The sequence below is a fragment of the Danio rerio genome, chromosome 21 (genome assembly GCF_052040795.2).
Source record: "Danio rerio strain M-AB ecotype USA chromosome 21, GRCz13ab, whole genome shotgun sequence".
Classification (NCBI taxonomy): Eukaryota; Metazoa; Chordata; class Actinopteri; order Cypriniformes; family Danionidae; genus Danio; species Danio rerio.
In genome coordinates this window covers 21,967,256-21,992,793 of record NC_141041.1, presented here as the reverse complement: position 1 = coordinate 21,992,793, position 25,538 = coordinate 21,967,256, and the positions used below count along the sequence as shown (strand labels likewise).

The following is a 25,538-nucleotide window of genomic DNA, read 5'->3' as shown; positions in this document are numbered from 1 at the left end:
ATGCATACCTAATATGAAACCTTCTTACTGCCACTTTTTGGAGAATTGGGCCATTAACATAATATAAAGTGCTTTATGGTTTTGTACAGGACGTCCCTCACTGTATGCATAATTTACATGAAACCATCCTACTGCGGCATTTTGGTGAAATAGGTATCAACTTAAAGTACTATAAAGACCTAATTTGTAATAAGTAGAAAAAAACAACGGTCAGTTCTTGTACAGGACATCCCATACTATATGTATTTATCAGATGAAGACTTGTTACTGCAGTGTTTTGGAGAATTTGGGCATAAACATTATATAAAGTGCTTTAAATACCCAATGTCCAATAAGTAGAAACAATGGGCAGTTCACGTTCATGACATTCCAAAATATATGCATACTTTACATAAAACCTTGTCACTGCAGCATTTTGGAGAAATGGAGGAATAATAACATTCAAAGTGTCATAAAGACCCAATGTCTAATAAGTAGAAGAAAACAATGGTCTGTTCTTAAAAAGGACGTCCCATACTAAAGGCGTACCTCATATGAAGACTTCTTACGGCAGCGTTTTAGAGAAAAGGGACATAATTACCTTTTAGATGGCTATCAAGATCCCATTTCTAATTGTAAGTAAATTGTAAGTGATTGTAATTGTAAGTAAAAAAAAAAAAAAAACGGTCAGTTCTTCAATGGACAATTCAGTGGTCAGTTAGGTTGATGGCATCATCCCAACTGTCTCAAGCTATTATTGTACCATTACAACAAAATGATATTATTGGGGATGATGAGTGGTGCTGCTCCAAATGTAGGGTACAAAGACAAAGACAAAACAAATATGTTTGGTTAATTTCATAGAGATAGTTTACCCAAAAGTGAAAATGAACGCACTATGCACTGGCAATCAAATGGTTACAAACATTTATTAGTTCCTTCTTTTGGTTGAACACAAAAGATATTTAGAATGAACTTGAAAACTGGTAACCATTGACTTCCATTTTAGAAAAAAAAACAATTACTATGGAGGTCAATAAATTTAGTTCCTCAGCAGGAAGGAAACTGCAATTTTGTGTATCCCTGACACATTTGGAGTTGTGGAAAACTGTGATGTGCTGTCTGTCCTTGACACATTCGTCCTGTATCAAAACTGACCATTATTTTATTCTACTCATTCGAAATGGACACTTTATAGTCATCTGAAGAGTAATAACGCCCCATTAATCCAGATCACTGCAGTAACAAGTCTTCCTATGAGGTATGCATATAGTATGTGATGTCCTGTAAAAGAAATGACTGTTCTTTTTTCTACTTATTAGAAATGAGGTGTTTGTAGCAATCTAAAAGGTAACAATGTCCCAATTCTCCAAAACGATGCAGTAACAAGTCTTCGTCTGAGATATGCATATAGCATTGCATGTCCTGTACGACTGATCAATGTTTTCTTCTACTTAGTAGAAATTGGGTCATTATAGAACTTGCTGCAGTAAGAAGTCTTCATATGTACAAAAACTCATGATTTTATGTACTTATTAGAAATTGGGTGTTTATATCCATCTGAAAAGTAATAATGTCCCAATTCTCCAAAAAACTGAAGTAACAAGTGTTCATGTGAAGTACGCTTATAATATAGGATGTCCTGCATAAGAGCTGACCATTGTTTTCTTCTACTTACAAGAAATTGGGTCTTTGAAACACTTTAAATTATGTTAAACCTCATTTCTCAAAAACCCTGCTGTAATAAGGTTTTTATGTGAAGTACACATTTAGTATGGGAAGTCCTGTACAATAACTAATCATTGTTTTTTTTAATACTTTTTAGAAATGGGGTCTTTATAAAATTTTGAATTATAATAATACCCAATTGTTCAGTAAAAAGGTTCCATGTGAAGTACAGATATAGTATGGGATATCATGTATAAGAACTGACATTGTTTTTTTCAACTTATTTAAATTGGGGTCTTTATAACACTTTATAATATGTTAATACCTAATTTTTCCAAAACACTGGAGTAAAAAGGTTTCAGGTCAAGTACACACATAGTATGGGATGTCCTGAATAAGAACTGACCACTGTTTTTTTTCTAATTATTTGAAATGCGGTCTTTATAGCACTTTATAATATTTTAATACCCAATTTCTCCAAAACGCTGCAGTAAAAAGGTTTCATGTCAAGTGCAGAAAGTATAGGATGTCCTGTATAAGAACTGACCATTGTTTTTTCTACTTATTTGAAATGGGGTTTTTATATTACTTTATATTATTATGTTAATACCCCATTTCTCCAAAACAGTGCAGTAAAAAGGTTTCATGTGAAGTACACACATAGTATGGGATGTCCTGTATAAGAACTGACCATTGTTTTTTTCTACTTATTAAAAATGGTTTTTTTATAGAACTTTATATGTTAAAACCCCGTTTCTCCAAATGATGCAGTAAAAAGGCTTTTTGTGAAGTGCACATATAGTATGGGATGTCCTGTATAAGAACTAACCATTATTTTTTTCTACTTATTTGAAATGTGGTCTTTATAGCACTTTATATTAGGTTAATACCCCGTTTCTTTAAAATGCTGCAGTAAAAAGGTTTCATGTGAAGTACATATATAGTATAGGATGTCCTGAATAAGAACTGACCAATGTTTTCTTTTTTACTTATTTAAAATTGGGTTTTTATATCACCTTATATTATGCAAATATCCCATTTCTTCTAAACAGTGCAGTGAGAAGTTTTTATGTCGAAGACGCATATAGTATGGCATGTCCTGTTTTAGAACTGACCAATGTTTTTTTTCTACTTATTTGAAATGCGGTTCTTATAGCACTTTATAATATGTTAATACCTAATTTTTTTAAATGCTGCAGTAAAAATATTTCATGTTAAGTACACAAAGTATAGGATGTCCTGTAAAAGAACTGACCATTGTTTTTTCTACTTATTTGAAATGAGGTGTTTATATCACTTTATAGTATGTTAATATCCCATTACTCCAAAACAGTGCCATAAGAAGGTTTAATGTGAAGTACACGTATAGTATGGGATGTCCTGTATAAGAACTGACCATTGTTTTTTTCTACTTATTTGAAATGGGGTCCTTATAGCACTTTATATTATGTTAATTCCCCATTTCTCCAAAGTGCTGCAGTAAATAGGTTTTATGTGAAGTACAGGTATAGTATGGGATGTCCTGTACAAGAAATGACCATTGTTTTTTTTCTACTTATTTTAAATGTGGTCTTTATAGCACTTTATATTAGGTTATTACCCCGTTTCCCCAAAACAGTACAGTAAAACGGTTTCATGTGAAGTACACATATAGTATGGTATGTCCTGTATAAGAACTGACCATTGTTTTTTTCTACTTATTTGAAATAGGGTCTTTATAACACTTTATATTGTCTTAATACCTCGTTTCTCCAAAATGCTGCAGTAAAAAGGTTTCATGTGAAGTACATATATAGTATGGTATGTCATGTATAAGAACTGACCATTGTCTTTTTCTACTTATTTAAAAATGGGGTCTTTAAAGCACTTTATAACATGTTAATACCCCCTTTCTCCAAAATGCTGCAGTAAAAAGGTTTCATGTGAAGTACACATATAGTATGGTATGTCCTGTATAAGAACTGACCATTGTTTTTTTCTACTTATTTGAAATAGGGTCTTTATAACACTTTATATTGGCTTAATACCTCGTTTCTCCAAAATGCTGCAGTAAAAAGGTTTCATGTGAAGTACATATATAGTATGGTATGTCATGTATAAGAACTGACCATTGTCTTTTTCTACTTATTTAAAAATGGGGTCTTTAAAGCACTTTATAAAATGTTAATACCCCCTTTCTCCAAAATGCTGCAGTAAAAAGGTTTCATGTGAAGTACACATATAGTATGGTATGTCCTGTATAAGAACTGACCATTGTTTTTTCTACTTATTTGAAATAGGGTCTTTATAGCACTTTATATTGGCTTAATGCCCAGTTTCTCCAAAATGCTGCAGTAAAAAGGTTTCATATGAAGTACATATATAGTATGGTATGTCATGTATAAGAACTGACCATTGTCTTTTTCTACTTATTTGAAATGGGGTCTTTAAAGCATTTTATATTATGTTAATACCCCCTTTCTCCAAAATGCTGCAGTAAGAAGGTTTCATGTGAAGTACACATATAGTATGGTATGTCCTGTATAAGAACTGACCATTGTTTTTTCTACTTATTTGAAATGCGGTCTTTATAGCACTTTATATTATGTTAATACCCCCTTTCTCCAAAACGCTGCAGTAAATAGGTTTCATGTGAAGTACAGATATAGTATGGTATGTCATGTATAAGAACTGACCATTGTCTTTTTCTACTTATTTGAAATGGAGTCTTTAAAGCACTTTATATCATGTTAATACCCCCTTTCTCCAAAATGCTGCTGTAAAAAGGTTTCATGTGAAGTACATATATAGTATGGTATGTCCTGTATAAGAACTGACCATTGTTTTTTTCTACTTATTTGAAATGAGGTGTTTATATCACTTTATAGTATGTTAATACCCCATTACTCCAAAACAGTGCCATAAGAAGGTTTAATGTGAAGTACACGTATAGTATGGGATGTCCTGTATAAGAACTGACCATTGTTTTTTTCTACTTATTTGAAATGGGGTCCTTATAGCACTTTATATTATGTTAATTCCCCATTTCTCCAAAGTGCTGCAGTAAATAGGTTTTATGTGAAGTACAGGTATAGTATGGGATGTCCTGTACAAGAAATGACCATTGTTTTTTTTCTACTTATTTTAAATGTGGTCTTTATAGCACTTTATATTAGGTTATTACCCCGTTTCCCCAAAACAGTACAGTAAAACGGTTTCATGTGAAGTACACATATAGTATGGTATGTCCTGTATAAGAACTGACCATTGTTTTTTTCTACTTATTTGAAATAGGGTCTTTATAACACTTTATATTGGCTTAATACCTCGTTTCTCCAAAATGCTGCAGTAAAAAGGTTTCATGTGAAGTACATATATAGTATGGTATGTCATGTATAAGAACTGACCATTGTCTTTTTCTACTTATTTAAAAATGGGGTCTTTAAAGCACTTTATAACATGTTAATACCCCCTTTCTCCAAAATGCTGCAGTAAAAAGGTTTCATGTGAAGTACACATATAGTATGGTATGTCCTGTATAAGAACTGACCATTGTTTTTTTCTACTTATTTGAAATAGGGTCTTTATAACACTTTATATTGGCTTAATACCTCGTTTCTCCAAAATGCTGCAGTAAAAAGGTTTCATGTGAAGTACATATATAGTATGGTATGTCATGTATAAGAACTGACCATTGTCTTTTTCTACTTATTTAAAAATGGGGTCTTTAAAGCACTTTATAAAATGTTAATACCCCCTTTCTCCAAAATGCTGCAGTAAAAAGGTTTCATGTGAAGTACACATATAGTATGGTATGTCCTGTATAAGAACTGACCATTGTTTTTTCTACTTATTTGAAATAGGGTCTTTATAGCACTTTATATTGGCTTAATGCCCAGTTTCTCCAAAATGCTGCAGTAAAAAGGTTTCATGTGAAGTACATATATAGTATGGTATGTCATGTATAAGAACTGACCATTGTCTTTTTCTACTTATTTGAAATGGGGTCTTTAAAGCATTTTATATTATGTTAATACCCCCTTTCTCCAAAATGCTGCAGTAAGAAGGTTTCATGTGAAGTACACATATAGTATGGTATGTCCTGTATAAGAACTGACCATTGTTTTTTCTACTTATTTGAAATGCGGTCTTTATAGCACTTTATATTATGTTAATACCCCCTTTCTCCAAAACGCTGCAGTAAATAGGTTTCATGTGAAGTACAGATATAGTATGGTATGTCATGTATAAGAACTGACCATTGTCTTTTTCTACTTATTTGAAATGGAGTCTTTAAAGCACTTTATATCATGTTAATACCCCCTTTCTCCAAAATGCTGCTGTAAAAAGGTTTCATGTGAAGTACATATATAGTATGGTATGTCCTGTATAAGAACTGACCATTGTTTTTTTCTACTTATTTGAAATGCGGTCTTTATAGCACTTTATATTATGTTAATACCCCCTTTCTCCAAAACGCTGCAGTAAATAGGTTTTATGTGAAGTACACATATAGTATGGTATGTCCTGTACAAGAACTGACTATTTTTTTTTCTACTTTTTTGAAATGCGGTCTTTATAGCACTTTATATTAGGTTATTACCCCAATTCTCCAAAACAGTGCAGTAAAAAGTTTTTATGTGAAGTACACAAAAAGTATGGGATGTCCTGAATAAGAACTGACCATTGTTTCTTTCTACTTATTGGAAATGGGGTCTTTATAGTACTTTATATTATGTTAATACCCCATTTCTCCAAAACAGTGCAGTAAGAAAGTTTCATGTCAAGTACATAGTATGGGATGTCATGTATAAGAACTGACCATTGTTTTTTTCTACTTATTGGAAATGGGCTCTTTATAGCACTTTATCGTATGTTAATAACCTGTTTCCCAAAAACGCTGCAGTAAAAATGTTTCATGTGAAGTGCACATATAGTATGAAATGTCCTGTATAAGAACTGACCATTGTTTTTTTCTACTTATTTAAAATAAACTCTTTATAGTATTTTATATTATGTTAATACCCCGTTTCTTTAAAATTCTGCAGTAAAAAGCTTTTATGTGAAGTACACACATAGATTAGGATGTCCTGTATAAGATCTGACCATTGTTTTTTTCTACTTATTTGAAAGGGGGTATTTATAGTACTTTTTCTATGTAATACCCTGTTTCTCCAAAATGCTGCAGTAAAAAGGTTTCATGTGAAGTACACATATAGTATGGGATGTCCTGTATAACAACTGACAATTGTTTTTTCTACTTATTTGAAATGGGGTTTTTATATCACTTTATATTATAATGTCAATACCCCGCTTCTCCAAAACAGTGCAGTAAGAAGTTTTCATGTGAGGTACACATATAGTGAGGCATGTCCTGTATAACAACTGACAAATGTTTTTTCCTTCTTATTTAAAATGCGGTCTTTATAGTACTTTATATTATGTTAATATCCCGTCTCTTTAAAATGCTGCAGCAAAAAGATTTCATGTGAAGTACACACATAGAATAGCATGTCCTGTATAAGATCTGACCACTGTTTTTTTCTACTTATTTGAAATGGGGTTTTTATACAACTTTATGTAATGTTAATACCTCATTTCTCCAAAACAGTGCAGTAAGAATGTTTCATGTGATGTACACACAAAATATGGAATGTCTTGTACAAAAACTGATCATTGTTTTTTTCTACTTATTTGAAATGGGGTCTTTATGGCACTTTATATTATCTTAATACCCCATTTCTCTAAAATGCTGCAGTAAATAGGTTTCATGTGAAGTACAGATATAGTATGGGATGTCATGTATATTAACTGACCATTGTTTTTTTCTACTTATTTAAATTGGGGTCTTTATAACATTTTGAAATATAATATTATACAATTTCTCCAAAACACTACAGTAATAAGGTTTCATGTGAAGTCCACACATAGTATAGGATGTCCTGTGCAAGAACTGACCATTGTTTTTTTCTACTTATTTAAAATGCGGTCTTCATATTATTTTATATTATGTTAATACCCCGTCTTTTTAAAATGCTGCAGTAAAAAGGTTTCTTGTGAAGTACATATATAGTATGGGATGTCCTGTATAAGAACTGACCATTGTTTTTTTCTACTTATTTAAAATGCGGTCTTTATAGTATTTTATATTTTGTTAATACCCCGTCTCTTTAAAATGCTGCAGTAAAAAGGTTTCATGTGAAGTACATATATAGTATGGGATGTCCTGTAAAAGAACTGACCATTGTTTTTTTTCTACTTATTTGAAATGGGGTCTTTATAGCACTTTATTTTATGTTAATACCCCATTTCTCTAAAATGCTGCAGTAAATAGGTTTCATGTAAAGTAGAGATATAGTATGGGATGTCCTGTATAATAACTGACCATTGTTTTTTTCTACTTATTTAAATTGGGGTCTTTATAACACTTTGAAATATAATATTAAACAATTTCTCCAAAACACTGCAGTAATAAGGTTTCATGTGAAGTCCACACATAGTATGGGATGTCCTGTGTAAGAACTGACCATTGTTTTTTTCTACTTATTTAAAATGCGGCCTTTATAGTATTTTATATTATGTTAATACCCCGTCTCTTTAAAATGCTGCAGTAAAAAGGTTTCATGTGAAGTACATATATAATATGGGATGTCCTGTGTAAGAACTGACAATTGTTTTTTTCTACTTTTTTAAAATGCGGTCTTTATAACACTTTGAAATATAATGATATACAATTTCTCCAAAACACTGCAGTAATAAGGTTTCATGTGAAGTTCACACATAGTATGGGATGTCCTGTATAAGAACTGACCATTATTTTTTTCTACTTATAAAAAATGGGGTCTTTATAGTATTTTTTATTATGTTAATACCTTGTCTCTTTAAAATGCTGCAGTAAAAAGGTTTCATGTGAAGTACATATATAGTATGGGATGTCCTGTATAAGAACTGACTATTGTTTTTTTCTACTTATTAGAAATGGGGTCTTTATAGCACTTTATATTATGTTAATACCCCATGTCTGAAAAATGCTGCAGTAAAAAGGTTTCATGTGAAGTACACATAGAGTATGGGATGTCCTATATAAGAACTGACCATTGTTTTTTTTCTACTTATTAGAAATAGGGTCCTTATAACACTTTAAATCATATTAATACCCCATTTCTCCAAAACAGTGCAGTAAGAAGGTTTAATGTGAAGTACACACATAGTATGAAATGTCCTGTATAAGAACTGACCATTGTCTTTTTCTACTTATTTAAAATAAACTCTTTATAGTACTTTATATTATGTTAATACCCCGTTTCTTTAAAATGCTGCAGTAAAAAGCTTTTATGTGAAGTAAACACATAGATTAGGATGTCCTGTATAAGATCTGACCATTGTTTTTTTCTACTTATTTGAAAGGGGATATTTATAGTACTTTTTCTATATAATACCCTGTTTCTCCAAAATGCTGCAGTAAAAAGGTTTCATGTGAAGTACACATATAGTCTGGGATGTCCTGTATAACAACTGACAATTGTGTTTTCTACTTATTTGAAATGGGGTTTTTATATCACTTTATATTATCATGTTAATACCCCGCTTCTCTAAAACAGTGCAGTAAGAAGTTTTCATGTGAAGTACACATATAGTATGGGATGTCCTGTATAACAACTGACAATTGTTTTTTCTACTTATTTGAAATGGGGTTTTTATATCACTTTATATTATGATGTTAATACCCCTCTTCTCCAAAATGCTGCAGTAAGAAGTTTTCTTGTGAAGTACACATATAGTATGGGATGTCCTGTATAACAACTGACAATTGTTTTTTTCCTTCTTATTTAAAATGCGGTCTTTATAGTACTTTATATTATGTTAATATCCCGTTTCTTTAAAATGCTGCAGTAAAAAGGTTTCATGTGAAGTACACACATAGATTCGCATGTCCTGTATAAGATCTGACCATTGTTTTTTTCTACTTATTTGAAATGGGGTTTTTATACCACTTTATGTTATGTTAATACCTCATTTCTCCAAAACAGTGCAGTAAGAATGTTTCATGTGATGTACACACATAACATGGAATGTCTTGTACAAAAACTGACCATTGTTTTTTTATACTTATTTGAAATGGGGTCTTTATAGCACTTTATATTAGGTTAATACCCCATTTCTCTAAAATGCTGCAGTAAATAGGTTTCATGTGAAGTACAGATATAGTATGGGATGTCGGGTATAATAACTGACCATTGTTTTTTTCTACTTATTTAAATTGGGGTCTTTATAACACTTTGAAATATAATATTATATAATATTATATAATATTATACAATTTCTCCAAAACACTGCAGTAATAAGGTTTCATGTGAAGTCCACACATAGTATGGGATGTCCTGTGTAAGAACTGACCATTGTTTTTTTTTACTTATTTAAAATGTGGTCTTTATAGTATTTTATATTATGTTAATACCCCGTCTCTTTAAAATGCTGCAGTAAAAAGGTTTCATGTGAAGTACATATATAGTATGGGATGTCCTGTATAAGAACTGACCATTGTTTTTTTCTACTTATTTAAAATGTGGTCTTTATAGTATTTTATATTATGTTAATACCCCGTCTCTTTAAAATGCTGCAGTAAAAAGGTTTCATGTGAAGTACATATATAGTATGGGATGTCCTGTATAAGAACTGACCATTGTTTTTTTCTACTTATTTGAAATGGGGTCTTTATAGCACTTTATTTTATGTTAATATCCCGTTTCTTTAAAATGCTGCAGTAAAAAGGTTTCATGTGAAGTACACACATAGATTAGCATGTCCTGTATAAGATCTGACCATTGTTTTTTTCTACTTATTTGAAATGGGGTTTTTATACCACTTTATGTTATGTTAATACCTCATTTCTCCAAAACAGTGCAGTAAGAATGTTTCATGTGATGTACACACATAACATGGAATGTCTTGTACAAAAACTGACCATTGTTTTTTTATACTTATTTGAAATGGGGTCTTTATAGCACTTTATATTATGTTAATACCCCATTTCTCTAAAATGCTGCAGTAAATAGGTTTCATGTGAAGTACAGATATAGTATGGGATGTCGTGTATAATAACTGACCATTGTTTTTTTCTACTTATTTAAATTGGGGTCTTTATAACACTTTGAAATATAATATTATATAATATTATATAATATTATACAATTTCTCCAAAACACTGCAGTAATAAGGTTTCATGTGAAGTCCACACATAGTATGGGATGTCCTGTGTAAGAACTGACCATTGTTTTTTTCTACTTATTTAAAATGCGGTCTTTATAGTATTTTATATTATGTTAATACCCCGTCTCTTTAAAATGCTGCAGTAAAAAGGTTTCATGTGAAGTACATATATAGTATGGGATGTCCTGTATAAGAACTGACCATTGTTTTTTTATACTTATTTGAAATGGGGTCTTTATAGCACTTTATATTATGTTAATACCCCATTTCTCTAAAATGCTGCAGTAAATAGGTTTCATGTGAAGTACAGATATAGTATGGGATGTCGTGTATAATAACTGACCATTGTTTTTTTCTACTTATTTAAATTGGGGTCTTTATAACACTTTGAAATATAATATTATATAATATTATATAATATTATACAATTTCTCCAAAACACTGCAGTAATAAGGTTTCATGTGAAGTCCACACATAGTATGGGATGTCCTGTGTAAGAACTGACCATTGTTTTTTTCTACTTATTTAAAATGCGGTCTTTATAGTATTTTATATTATGTTAATACCCCGTCTCTTTAAAATGCTGCAGTAAAAAGGTTTCATGTGAAGTACATATATAGTATGGGATGTCCTGTATAAGAACTGACCATTGTTTTTTTCTACTTATTTAAAATGTGGTCTTTATAGTATTTTATATTATGTTAATACCCCGTCTCTTTAAAATGCTGCAGTAAAAAGGTTTCATGTGAAGTACATAAATAGTATGGGATGTCCTGTATAAGAACTGACCATTGTTTTTTTCTACTTATTTGAAATGGGGTCTTTATAGCACTTTATTTTATGTTAATACCCCATTTCTCTAAAATGCTGCAGTAAATAGGTTTCATGTGAAGTAGAGATATAGTATGGGATGTCCTGTACAATAACTGACCATTGTTTTTTTCTACTTATTTAAATTGGGGTCTTTATAACACTTTGAAATATAATATTATACAATTTCTTCAAAACACTGCAGTAATAAGGTTTCATGTGAAGTCCACACATAGTATGGGATGTCCTGTGTAAGAACTGACCATTGTTTTTTTCTACTTATTTAAATTGCGGTCTTTATAGTATTTTATATTATGTTAATACCCCGTGTCTTTAAAATGCTGCAGTAAAAAGGTTTCATGTGAAGTACATATATAGCAAGGGATGTCCTGTGTAAGAACTGACCATTGTTTTTTTCTACTTATTTAAAATGCGGTCTTTATAGTATTTTATATTATGTCAATACCCTGTCTCTTTAAAATGCTGCAGTAAAAAGGTTTCATGTGAAGTACATATATAGTATGGGATGTCCTGTATAAGAACTGACCATTGTTTTTTTCTACTTATTTAAATTGGGGTCTTTATAACACTTTGAAATATAATAATATACAATTTCTCTAAAACAGTGCAGTAAGAAGATTTAATGTGAAGTACACATATAGTATGGGATGTCCTGTATAAGGACTGACCATTGTTTTTTTTCTACTTATTTAAAATAAACTCTTTGTAGTACTTTATATTATGTTAATACCCCGTTTCTTTAAAATGCTGCATTAAAAAGCTTTTATGTGAAGTACACACATAGATTAGGATGTCCTGTATAAGATCTGACCATTGTTTTTTTCTACTTATTTGAATTGGGTTTTTTATAGCACTTTAAAATATGTTAATACCCTGTTCCTCCAAAACACTGTAGTTAAAAGTTTTCTTGTGTAGTACAGATATAGTATGGTATGTCCTGTATAAGAACTGACCATTGTTTTTTCCTACTTATTTTAAATGTGGTCTTTATAGCACTTTTTATTAGGTTATTAGCCCGTTTCTCCAAAACGGTGCAGTAAAAAGATTTCATATGAAGTACACATATAGCTTGGGATGTTCTGTACAGGAATTGATCATTGTTTTTGTCTACTTATTGGAAATTGGGTCTTTATAACACTGAGTAATGTTAATACCCAATTTCTCCAAAACACTGCAGTGACAAGTCTTTATTTGAAGTTTAGAATGTGATGTCCTGTATCAGACCTGACTATTGTTTTTTTCTACATATTTTAAATGAGCAATTTTTTTTCCAAATTGCTGAAGTAAAAAGTATTCAGATGTAGTATATATGCATATAGCATGGGACATCCAGTATCAAACCAGATCAGTCTTTCATTTAACTTATGTCAAACAATGTATTTATAGCACTTTAAAGACTTTATAGCTCAATAATAGCACATTTCTCCAAAATGCTGCAGTAAGTTATTATGAGGTATGCATATAATATTGGATGTCCTGTCCATTGTTTTCTTCTGCTCACCTAAATGAGGTCTTTTACATGAGGTATGCATGTACATCCTGTATCAGAACCAAACTTTGTTTTTTTTTCTACTTATTTCTTTATAGCACTTTAAAGTGTGTTAATGGTACATTTCTCCAAAATGCTGCAGTAAAACAGGCTTCATATGATGTATGCTTAGTATTTGACTTCCTGCATCAGATCTTATTGTTGTTCTATTCTACTTATAACAAATAATAAGGTCTTTACAGTCATCTAAAGTGTAATAATGCCCCATATCCCATATACTGAAAGAAGCATACATTTTTAAATCCCCTTTAAATAAAACCAACATATATTTGTAACTTAAACAATGCTATGTTGGACTACTTCATGATTATTTTCACTTTCTGAGGTTAGGCACGTTGTATAAAATTGCATTCAACCTTATTTGCAATGTACTGTAGTTGGCTAGGATAAATAAAAACGCATTCTGGGTGTTTAGAAATCGTATATTTATTCTGTCCGTTTGATCTGCTTTAAAATCATTTGAAGCAAAAAGATAGACTTGAGGAAATTAAAGGTAAGCCCAGAAACCAATTTCTTAAAATAACAACAGTCAAAAAAAGCTAATAAATTGTTTAATAAAGCATACGTGGGAGGAAAGGGGGATAAACTTATATTTCGTTGTTATCTCTCTGTTCTGGGCGAAATGTGTGCTCTGTGGAGCGCTCTCTGTGTGGCTGCTGACATTACCGTAATGATCATAATACGCGCGCACCGAAATATAAAGCGCGGCTGGCTTGACTGTGTTTTTCCGAACCGCGGCTGGCTTGACCGCAGTAGATTTTAAGCGACGTTTGTGGTAGATTATAATGCAGATTTGCGTGTAAAAACGGTTTAAATTACACAAATAAAGCCAAAAAAGCGTTAAATGCCACATTTAAGTTTTTATTTGTTCCTGTATCACGTTTGGAATACTTTTATCATGATGTTTCGTGCGCATGCTTACTCACAAGGATTGTTTACAAGATAGCTGAAATGTATTCACGTCATATGGTGTGCAGATGTGTTAATTATAGACTACACAATACAATCATTTTGTAGTTAGGCAATATGCAGCAGTGTAACTAAATGTTAGCATGTCATCAGTTATGTCTTGAATGATTGCAATTGTGGTATATCTATCAAACAGTTGCATGGAAAGTGTGTTTTTGATTTCAGTATTTTTGGACAGTTGGTTAATATATTTTTTCAGCCTAAAAAAATAAAATAAATAAAAATAACAGTTCAAAAAGAAGTCAAAAAGCTTTAGTGTCAGCTTGCAACATTCAAAATTAAAGCCGACTGTATTCATGTGTGGATCAGTGTTGGCCACGTTCCTAATTAGCTATAGTTACTAGTTACTTTTCACAAATAGTAACTGAGTTACATAATTATAAAAGTAACTAATTACCAGGGAAAGTATTTATTGTGTAAAATCTAGTTTATCAAATGACTATGAATAAATATTGTACATCTACGCTATTTTAATGTTGTTGTGGGACAATGTGAGAGACAACTATATATCTAGATATTTTATTTAAATCTGCATGAGTAATCAGTGCTTGCTGTAGAAAAAAATCAAGTTTATTTGCTTTGACGTTGTGGCTTCATCTCCTTTTTTGGTAGCAGAGCTCACGTTATCACCTGCGTAGCCACTAAATTTTGGCCTCATGTGACGACGTGAGCTGCTTCATTAGGTTAGAATTACTTGTCACTGACACAAAGAGTTTTTTTTTCCTGGGCATAAGCACGATACATGAACATTCTTGTCTTTCACATCAACGACCAATCATCCAATCATCACCAAGCCAATCATCACGTTCTCAGTTGCACCATGTTCACAGACACACCAATCATCATCACTGGTTGGTTATGTGTTCCGCCCTAGCCCCAAACCCACACACCCACCCCAGAGAAAGAGATGTTGAGAGAGACTGCTCGCATAAAAACTGCTTCAGTATTCTTAATTATAGTAATGTGAATTTTTTTGCCAGTAACTGCATTGTAATGGGGGTAACGGTGATTCGTTTTATTACATCTTACTGAAAAAAATTCTTTGTTAGTATAGAGCTGTATGATTTTAGCTAAAATAAGAATCACAATTTTTTGCTTAAAATCAAGATCACGATTTTCTTACGATTCTGTAATTACAAAATAAAGATTAATTTGGGTGGGCTATTATTATTTCTCAAACATATGGTAAAACAATAACAACATAAGGTCTATGTGTAGGTCTAAGGTGGTTAAAAAGCTACATTTTTATTAACTTTGAATGTTTTAAATTGTCATCAGATTTCCTCCTGCATTATATTTAACATTTATTATCAAGCTAATATCTCTGTGTTCGTTATAAAAAAAACATCAAACGTGTGTCGTAATCAGAACTTTAAAATGCCTCTGCGTGCTTTTTGTTTCACTTTCACTGCAGAGTGCAGTTTATGTCATCATGGCTGCCGTCACATGCAAATCGTACTTCCCGCGCGGCTACTAAATGATCGCTCTGTGCAACAAATCAAATTTTGTTTACAACTTTAATACCTGTTATTCACACCCTATGCAGGTTCTGTTCAGTAGTACAAGTGAAGTAGTAAACAAACAATGCGTCAGCTCATGCGTTATTTCTTGGCCATGAATATGACAGAAATTACATTTTTTGGTGATTTGATGAGTATGTGACACGTTTAACACCGTTTGGAGGTGTCCATGTTGCTGAGCAACATATACAAAAAAATGTGAAGACTTGTGCGTCCACATTGACGCTTCTCGTCTGACCTTGAAAATACAATTGGCTGAATCGTAGAAATGCTAAATTAAGATCATGTGTAGGAAGGGCAGAATCAAGATCGCAACCTTTTTTCGATTAATTGTGCAGCCCTACGTTAGTAGTTAGTAAGAATTTGTTTTGTTTTTGTAATCGTACACAAGTTACAAATTTATTTGCTAATTTTTGTAAAAATGTGACTGAATATTACTGAGTCACTTTCTCATTTTTTGCTAAATCTAGGCCAGTTTCCTAATTTTAGTGGGAAAATCCACACTTGGACATGTAGAACTAATTAAATTTTAATTAGACCCATGATTCGACAACAAAAAGAACAAATTATTACATTTATTACATCATGGTGAATATTTAGTAAAACAAGGTAACAAATGATTAAAACATGTTAATAATTTAACTTGTTTGAACAAATGAGTTCATTCAAATCATTTATCATTTATACACTATACTGGAGCTAAGGAAAACACAGAAACTCAAAACACAGCAAATAAATACTCCTAACATACCTGTTCTGCCACTATGATATTCACTACTAATGCCCTGTTTACACTTGGCCCTTAAGATGTGTTTTTGTAGCTTTAATCACATCAAGCGTACAGCTCTTGATATAGTTATAAATTAGGTTTTGAGCTTTTGATTACTTCCTGTGTTGGTTGCAAATAAATTTGAGTAAATTATTTTCCGCTCTTGTGGTCGAATGCATTCAAAAATGACCAAAGATGGCCTGTTTTACTTCTGCTGAGCTAATTCTTAAACATTGCAAGTCATCTTAGACAATCCTTGCATAGTCTCAGCCATAGCTTCTCTATAGACTATAAAGATGATGGGGTTTTTGATCACGATACTATTCTTGTATACATACAAGTGCTTTTTACCATGTCAGTGGCACACTGTTGTTTTAATCAATAGTTCCTGGTGATTTTGTGGTCTTTAATTGAACTGTCATGTTAAATTAACGACTCTTGACTGTCTCAGGCACTTTTCAGGAAGCCCCATATCAAACATAGCACTTCTGTAATCGACATCCTAATAATGCATTTGGACATGGGAGAACAGCCTGTACCCACTTTATCAAGGACCAAGCCCTTCACCCTCAGCGAGACTTTGTTATCTTTGTACTGCAGCACTGGGTGTGAAGGCCGTTTCAATCTAATAGAGAAGTGCTGAGATACACAGTCAATACAAGGATTTCTGAGAAGATGTTTCCCGAGAAGATGTTTTCCAGAAGCAGATTGGAGTCAAGCCATGTTGCAGTGAGGATATATTTCACAACTGCTGCCTAGAGCCTTTGGCTTAAAATGGATGTCAGAGGACTGTTTACTGTGATTTCGTAATCCTGTCAGTTTCATGGATAGATTGCTTTCCACAATGAAACAAATGAATAATCTGAATGGTTTATTCTAATGGAAAAGTAATGAAAGTAATGGCCTAATGGAAAGCAAACTGAATTAACAGAAAAACTGCGACTAGTAGCTGGTGGTTGCTCGTATTTATGAGTGTACAATACAATACTTGAATGGATTAGACCTGTCCTGGTGAAATAAATATGATACTTAGGTAAAACCACTAGCCTCGTTCAAATGATTCATTCAAAAGAGCTGATTCAATTAGAAACAAAGCAAGTGCCTGCTAGAATGCGGCTTAACTGACTCTAATTATTAATTCAAAAATAGATGCATTTTGAAAGGGTGCTGAAAAAGTCCCCCTCCCCCTAGAAAAAAATAAAAAATGTTACGTCTAATATTTTATTTACAGCAGGGAAAATAAGTATTGAACAAGTATTGATTTTTTTTTCCTGAGATTAATGTTTCTAAAGAAGCTGTTGACATGGAATTGAACCAGATTTTGGTAAAAACATGAACAATACAAACATAAAAATTAAACAAAAACATCTCAAATATTTGTTATGTGTAATAACAATGAAATGACACAAGGGGAAAGTGCTGAACTACTGAAACGTATTTTAATACTTTATATAAAATGCTTTTTTCATGATGATCCTGTTTGTCTCATCTATCAAATGATAGACTTGTTCAATATTTACTGTAACGAATAACAGATTTGCGATAGAGCTTACATAGTGACAAACATCGCTCTTGCTTGTTTGATATTAGCTAAGTTTCTATTCAGCTATTTTTATGAGCATTCATGGATTTATTTATTTTATGCACAAAAGTTTTGAAAATGCACATAAAAACGATGAAAGCACTTTTACCAAGCAAATTCCATTATGCACATAAAAAAAGTCATCTGATTTTGTTATTCAAGATTCTTAAAATTTGTGGCAATGGACAAACCAGCAGGCTGAGCATGCTGTAAAAATGTGGTTTAGCCATTCTAAAACGCCTTAACCGTTTCAGTATTAGTGTTATTATATTATTAATTACCTCCAGAACTGTCAAGAATGTCTTTGCTCCATGTCTCACACCTTCAAACATGGCCACATGCTCATTGTGCGTTCAGACTTTCATCTTCTGAGCCGCAAGTAATATATCAAATGAAGAAAAGATTCACGCAGCTTCTCCAACCGCTGCAAATTTCTTTTTTACTGTAGATATTTGGTGCCAGTTATTCAGGAAGTGATGATTTTGTTCTCTTTGTTGAATGGAAATGCTGCTTTATTCGCCATCTTTTATGCGATATTCCAGTTTTGCGCCTAAATTTAATTCACATTTTTGGACGTAAACATAGCTAATGTAAATATGAGGAAAAACTATCAGATAACTTAAATTATAGAAGCATTCCAACATCATATAATAAGCTTTATAGTCATTGAGTGAATGCTTGTGGACTCTTGAGTTGGGTTTTTATTGCAAGATGAGTGACATGACAATGTCAGCTTGCACACTGTTTAAACAACAATTATCGTAAACATTAACTATCACCACTCCTGCTTCTGTTACTCTTAATGTAGCCTGTTAACAGTGTTCACATGTAGCTTTTCTTTTGTTTTTTACAGGAAATATACCATGGAGAAAGTCCTTTTCATCTGTGTCTTGTTCACCGGTGCTGCGGCAACACAAAATGTGCTTCCTACTACAACACAGGGTATGCAGTTTGTTGCTTTTTTGCTGGTGTTTTATGATGTGTTGCTCGAATAGTTTGAATTAGGAACATTTCACTGGATATTACAAGAATTATTGGCACTTTCAGCAGCCATTTCTTTTCCTTTTAAAGTCTTTAAAGAGCCTGTAATGGAGCATTCCAACCATACAACAAGAAAACAGGATGTTTTCTTTAGGAAGCCACCCATTGCTTACCATTTCTTATTAGTGGGGTGCTACTGTGTAACACTAGGCTAGTTATTTGGCTTTCTTGACTTCTGAATACACAGGAAATACAATCAATTTTGAAGTAAAAACAGATTTTAAAAAGTCTCTATATGCAGGCTACGGCAACATTCATTTTGGTTAAGCCAATTAAGAAATGTCCCCAATCAAAAGCAACCGGATAATGTATCAAAAACCTTAAATGAATGAATCCCTTTGAGGAAGTACATTGAATATTTTCCTTTTGGCTTTCACATGGCCATATGTGGTTCTTTCCAAGACCATTTCTAAATGCTTTCGCTTGGAAGTGCTGTCCCTTTGAACAGGTCTGGCAATTATGGATTCAGTTGAATGTAACATTTTCTGTAGAATGCACTAAAGGTGGGCTGCTGTAAGTGGGAGAGAGTGGATAGTGGATATATGAAATGGTTGGTAGCTTCACAACATCACTCTGCCGATCCTGTTTGTGCTGTACATTAGTTTCTATGGGAACATATTCTACTGCATTGACAGCTCTGATTCATTCCTATTGTTAATCCTATATTTACTAACAGCTTCTCTAAAAAAGACATATACAGTAAGCCGAAAAGTCAGTTATTGTGCAGAAACACTGATTTTGCATATTGAAACTCTACTACTACTTTTTGTGATGTTTAAATTTGGTTGTTGGTTCATCTTTTTGTGTGACATTTTGCTCCTTTATACAAAGTTGAAGGTAAAATTTTGAACAAAGTATTTGTAGTGTTTATAGAAACTGAATAAATAGTTGTTGATGTATTGAAATATGGACGTGTTTCTCCTATGTATGCAGTGTGCAGAGGGATTGCCAGATCTTATTAGAAAACACAAGCCAACTTTAAACGCAGTCTAAAAAATAAAAGCACGACAAACTTTGCATCCTGCATGTATCTGCCTAATTAATAAACTCCAAAAACTGGATTTATTACGCCCCATTTACATGGAGCGTCAGTGTTAAAGCTACCATTCACTTTGAATGGGTGACGTTAAGTGTTGCTAAACTGAGTTGTGGATCCGTCGATGCCACTTTAGCATCATTGCTTGCTATAAAAGTTGGGAATTTCTCAGTTTTCAAGCACCAATGGAAGCATACGCAAAACAGGGGTGCGTTTCCAAAAAACCTTGTTACTAAGGTCACAAGTTCCGTTGTTAGAAACATAGTTCGTTGATTTGGCATCGTTCCAACAAACATTCGCAAACTGCATCACAAACTTGTACACTTGAAGTGTTTGTACAAACTTGTACATGTGAAGTGACGCTGGCAATGGAAGTGTGGATCCAAATGCATGTTTATTAAACTAAGAATGGTCAGGAAAGCAATGGTCAAACCAGGAGTAAGCAGATAGGCAATTCAGAGGTGAGTCAAATAAATGGGCAGATGAAATTTACATTACGTCTCCAAAGCTTGTGAAAACAAAAATAAATAAATAACCTACTGTAAATTACGCCTACAACCATTAACGATTGATATGATTTATACATTAAATTTGAATATGTGTTAGCTAAGTGATTTTATTTGGAATATTCTTAATAATATTCATAAACGATAGATGTGCGCAAAGCAACTACAGTTTTGGAAAACACTCCTCATTACATAGTTCTTTTTCCAAACAATGCATCGTACTATGATAGTTCAGCCACGAGTAATGTCGTTCTTTGGAAAACACACCCCACTTCGATTTATGTAAATACTATTAACTCAGACACAGTAGCCGATTGCGGACTAATTTCATTGGCTAACGCTGCTAAGACTGATCGCGTCAGCTTCGGACACGCTCTCTGTCAAGCGTTGGCGCTGAATTCCTGTGTAAATTGGGCGTTAAAGGTAGGGTTCAACTCCAAAATGAAAATTCTGTCTTTATTTAATCACCCTTTGCTTGTTTCAAAACTTTCTTTTTTCTGTTGAGCATAAAAGAAGATATTTTGAAGAAAGCTGGAAACTTGTAACTATTGACTTCCACAGTATTTGTTTTTCCTTCTATGGAAGTGAATGGTTACAGGTTCTCAGCTTTCTTCAAACTTTGTTCTTTTGTGTTTAACAGTTGAATAAAACCCATAAAGGTTTAGATCCACTTGTGTGTGAGTAAATAGTGAGTGCATTTTTAATTTTTGGGTAAAATAACCCAAACATTGCATATAATGAGTGAACCTGGCAACACTTACAGAACATTTTCTGCGTAATAATAAAGTTGACGACAATAACAAGTCTTTAAATGCTCAGATGCTCTTTAATTGCAAACATGCAAGATGGTTGTGTTTACCATGTTGCCAACCATTCCAGTTTCAGGAATGAGTTGTGTTCTGTAAAAACACAAAACTACCACATGTTAATAGTTTTTTAATAGCTTGAATTCTGATCAAGTGTGAAAGTATTATTGCAAAATATCTGAACCAAATTCCCAAACAAGAGACTACATGTTTGCAAATCCTGAACACTTGAGACTAATATCCATACAAACTGAAGAGAAACTGAAGAATAATTATATCATGCATAATTTCATCCAAAATTACAGGAAGAGAAAATAACAAGGCCATAGGGAATGTGTTATTCTGGCCTATGAATTAAAATAATGATTGTTCCATCGATATTAATCAATGCTTTGGAAACTATGCTTCAATTTATCAGTTATCTCAAATCATCAGGTTTTTATTTGGTTTGTTTTTTTCAGTATTGCTATTTAAATGCATGAGTAGAGCCCTTCAAAAGAGCTTGCAAGCTGTAACAGTGCTCTGCCACTCAAACGCTTCCACATGTGAAAAATGCCAGCACGCATTTCCAGGAAAACACAGCTGACAGTTATAGCCCAACTGGGATTTATGTTACATCCTGTTACTCCTAAGCTGGTTTAAACTGAAGGACATTCACAGAATTTTTGGCCTTTTCAGAAAATTATTTGGCCTGTTTGATCAATCACAGCTGCGCACATTTTTAAACTTAAAGAGATAATTCTCCCAAAAATAAAAGATTACTCACTTTTCCCCATTTATGTGCTCCCAAGCCCTTATGAGTTTGCTTTTTATGTTGAACACAAACAAAGATGTTTTGAAGAGTGTTAGAAACCTGCAACCATTGACTTCCATAATAGCAAAAAAATCCAACATTTTTCTAAATAACTTATTTTGTGTTCATCTAAAAAAAATGAACTTAAACAGATTTGCGACGAGTGAAGTAAGGGTGTTTAAATAATGATTTTCAGCTTTGGTTGATTGCTTTCAGCTGGAAAAAAGAATTATAAAAACAAATATAAAACTGCATTATTGCCATATTTTTATGTATTTTTATACTCCAAAAGCAACCGATACAGAGAAGCCTAAGATAATTCTTATTAAAAGTATAATTAAAAACACATTTCTGTTGTTTTCTCCACTCTGTCAGACTACTTAGAAACCTTTGGCTAGGGTTAGGGTAAGGCTATTATCTCATGATTTTTATAGTCTTATTTTTCCCTTTTTTCAGGTCAGACTTCAACACGGCCTCATCTGACTGGCTGTTTTTCTCGAGATATGATAACTTTCCGTTGTCAGTGGGAAACTGGATCTTCACAAAACCGCACAGAACTCGAGGATCTGAGCTTTTTCTACATGTTAGAAAAGTAAATAGTGACACATAATCTCTTAGACTAAAATGGAGGATACACACACACCTTTGTTTTTGTGAATTGTGGGCACATATACATACAGTGCATCTGGAAAGTAATCAAAGTGCTTCACTTTTTGCAAATTTTTTATGTTGCAGCCTTATTCCAAAATGGATTAAATTCATTTATTTGCTCCAAAATCGACACACAATACCCCATAATGTCAATGTGAAAAAAATACTTTTTGAAATTGTTGCAAATTTATTAAAAATAAAAAACCTGAAAAATCACATGTACTAAAGTCATTGCCCTGAAGCTTTAATTTGAGCTCAGGTACATTCAGTTTCCACTGATCATTCTTGAGATGTTTCAGCAGCTTAATTGTAGTTCACCTGTGGTAAAATCAGTTGATTGGACATGATTTGGAAAGGCATACACCTGTCTATATGAGGTCCCAGGGTTCTGCTTCAGAGTGCTCTTGACCTCAGACTGGGGCGACGGTTCATCTTCCAGCAGGACAATGACCCAAAGCACACTGCCAAAATGTCAATGGAGTGGCTTCACAGCAACTCGGGGAATGTCCTTGAGTGGCCCAGCCAGAGCCCAGTATTATTAAACAATTCCGGAGATATTTAAAAACTGCTGTACACCACTACTTCCAATCCAACAAGAGAGTGAGCTTGAGAGGTACGGCAAAGAGGAATAGGCAAAAATTCCCAAAGACAGGTGTGCCAAGCTTGAGGCGTCATTTTCAAAAGGACTTGAGGCTGTAATTGCTGCCAAAGGTGCATTAACAAAGTCTTGAGCAAAGGCTGTGAATACTTATGTACATGTGATTTTTCAGATTTTTTTTTATTTGTAACAAATTTGCAACAATTAAAAAAAAAAATCTTTTTTCACATTGACATTATGGGCTATGGTGTCTAGAATTTTGAGGAAATAAATGAATTTAATCCATTTTGGAATAAGGCTGTAACAAAAAAGTGAAGCTCTATGAATAATTTCCAGATGCACTGTAGGTTTCCCTTGTTTTTATACAGTACAAACTGTATTTTCTATTGCCCTAACCCTATTCTACCCCTCAACCCAACCATTACTTTTTATTGTACATTTTTACTTTCTGAAAACAACTCTTTCTTTTTGATTTATAAGTTTTTTGAGAAATTAGGAGATCAGCAATGTCCTCATATTTCACCACCTTCTTGCAATACCTGTGTCATACATATGTCATGAGACAGATTTGTGTCCTGATATGTCACAAAAACACGTACACCTTCACCTTGAAGTAGAAAATTATTATGCACAATAAGTTACATAAGTTACCATCAGTGTAAAGCTGTTCAGTTGAATGACTTGTCCGCTTATTAATGATCTATAATTTCTTGCATGTCTGCAGGGATCCAAAGAAAACTTACGGAAAATGGATTGAATGTCCAAGTTACAACTCCCAGAGAAATGAATGCTACTTTGATGCCAGTCATACCTTTGTATGGTATACTTATGTGATCCAGCTGCGCTCTGTTGATAATGTTTATGAGGAAATGTCCTTTAACATAGAAAATATTGGTAAGTCATGTCTTAAACACAAACTCTTACCTAAAGTCTTTTCTTTTCCTTAACATGCTTTCAAGTATACAACCCCATGTGGTCAAAAAATAATTTTCACATATATATTTAAATGTTTCTAATTATAGAACGAATATTTTAGTGTTGATAAATATATATTTCCATCACATATTAATACCATATTTAATGTTTTTCTCCAATGTTTAAAAGTTTTTTCTTTAAATATAAAAGTCTAAAATATTTATATTGTGCAAAAAGTTTTTTTTTGTAATACATTTTGCCATAATCAAAATAGCATTTTTACCCAATTCTGTCGTATACACAGTGGGGGAAATACGTATTAAATATGTCATGTTTTTCTTTTCTTGGGAATAATATTTCTAAGCTGTTGACAAATACCTAAACAATACAAACATAAAAAACAAAACAAAAGAAAAATCTTGATATACTAATGGTATAACAAAGGGAGAAAGTACCGAAATGTGTAATAGGCTTTTTTGGTGATGACGCCTCTCATATGGAGAATGAAGTCACATGAATCAACAGTGTAAAAATCTTGATGGTTCTGTTGGTCTCGTCTAGCTTTATTTTAAATCTGAGCTTTATTTAGAAGTCAGGTGATTATCTGGTCCATTGTGCAGCTTGATTTTCTTTGTCTGAAACCATTTGAGAGCTTCTTTTGCTGTGATTTAAATCATTGTCTTGCTGAAATGGTAATGTAGATGTTAGACTGAAGCAGCTAAACGTAATTTCTACTGACGAAGGGTGGAGGGTTGCTGAATAACTGCTGAGAGATTTCAGCTGCTTTCTGGGCTTACACTGCCTTTTTACACCTCCCTTTTTTCATGTGTTCAGTACTGTTTCCCTGCATCATTTCATTTTATCACACATAACTTCATTTGTAAACTAATTGGATTTTCTTTGCACATATGAACTTTCTTGGTTGTTACCAGCATTCAGGGAAATTTTCAAGGTAACGGCACCTGTAGAAATATGTTTTCTGACTGAATGGTGGCATGTTCAATACATATTTCCCCCACTGTGTGTATATATATCTAAAGTTATGAAATAATTTAAGCGTTCACATGAAAATTCTCAATAACAATTAATTTGTCTTTTTTTTTTATTCTGTAAACTACTGCCATTTCTTCCAAATT

General features: G+C 32.8%; 1 protein-coding gene and 1 long non-coding RNA gene across 5 annotated transcripts in view; one reads left to right on the top strand and one right to left on the bottom strand.

Annotated features, from left to right (window-relative positions):
• ghrb (growth hormone receptor b) overlaps positions 1–25,538 on the top strand; it is a 41,071-nt gene that overhangs the window by 7,976 nt on the left and 7,557 nt on the right. For 3 of the 4 annotated variants that reach the window (XM_087299997.1, NM_001111081.3, XM_087299999.1), the window contains 3 exons: positions 18,910–18,998; positions 22,695–22,830; positions 24,212–24,381. In XM_087299997.1, the coding sequence (XP_087156123.1) occupies positions 18,920–18,998; positions 22,695–22,830; positions 24,212–24,381 (385 nt within the window). In that variant the 5' untranslated portion in view covers positions 18,910–18,919. Of the gene's footprint in view, positions 1–13,969; positions 18,363–18,436; positions 18,999–22,694; positions 22,831–24,211; positions 24,382–25,538 lie in introns of all 4 variants that reach the window. The other variant, XM_087299998.1, reaches the window with a different exon arrangement.
• On the bottom strand, positions 6,191–9,928 carry LOC147838829 (uncharacterized). Its single transcript, XR_015520335.1, has 3 exons — positions 8,375–9,928; positions 6,888–7,520; positions 6,191–6,747 (listed from the first exon to the last, which is right to left on the bottom strand). It is a non-coding gene; the product is annotated as an uncharacterized LOC147838829 (long non-coding RNA).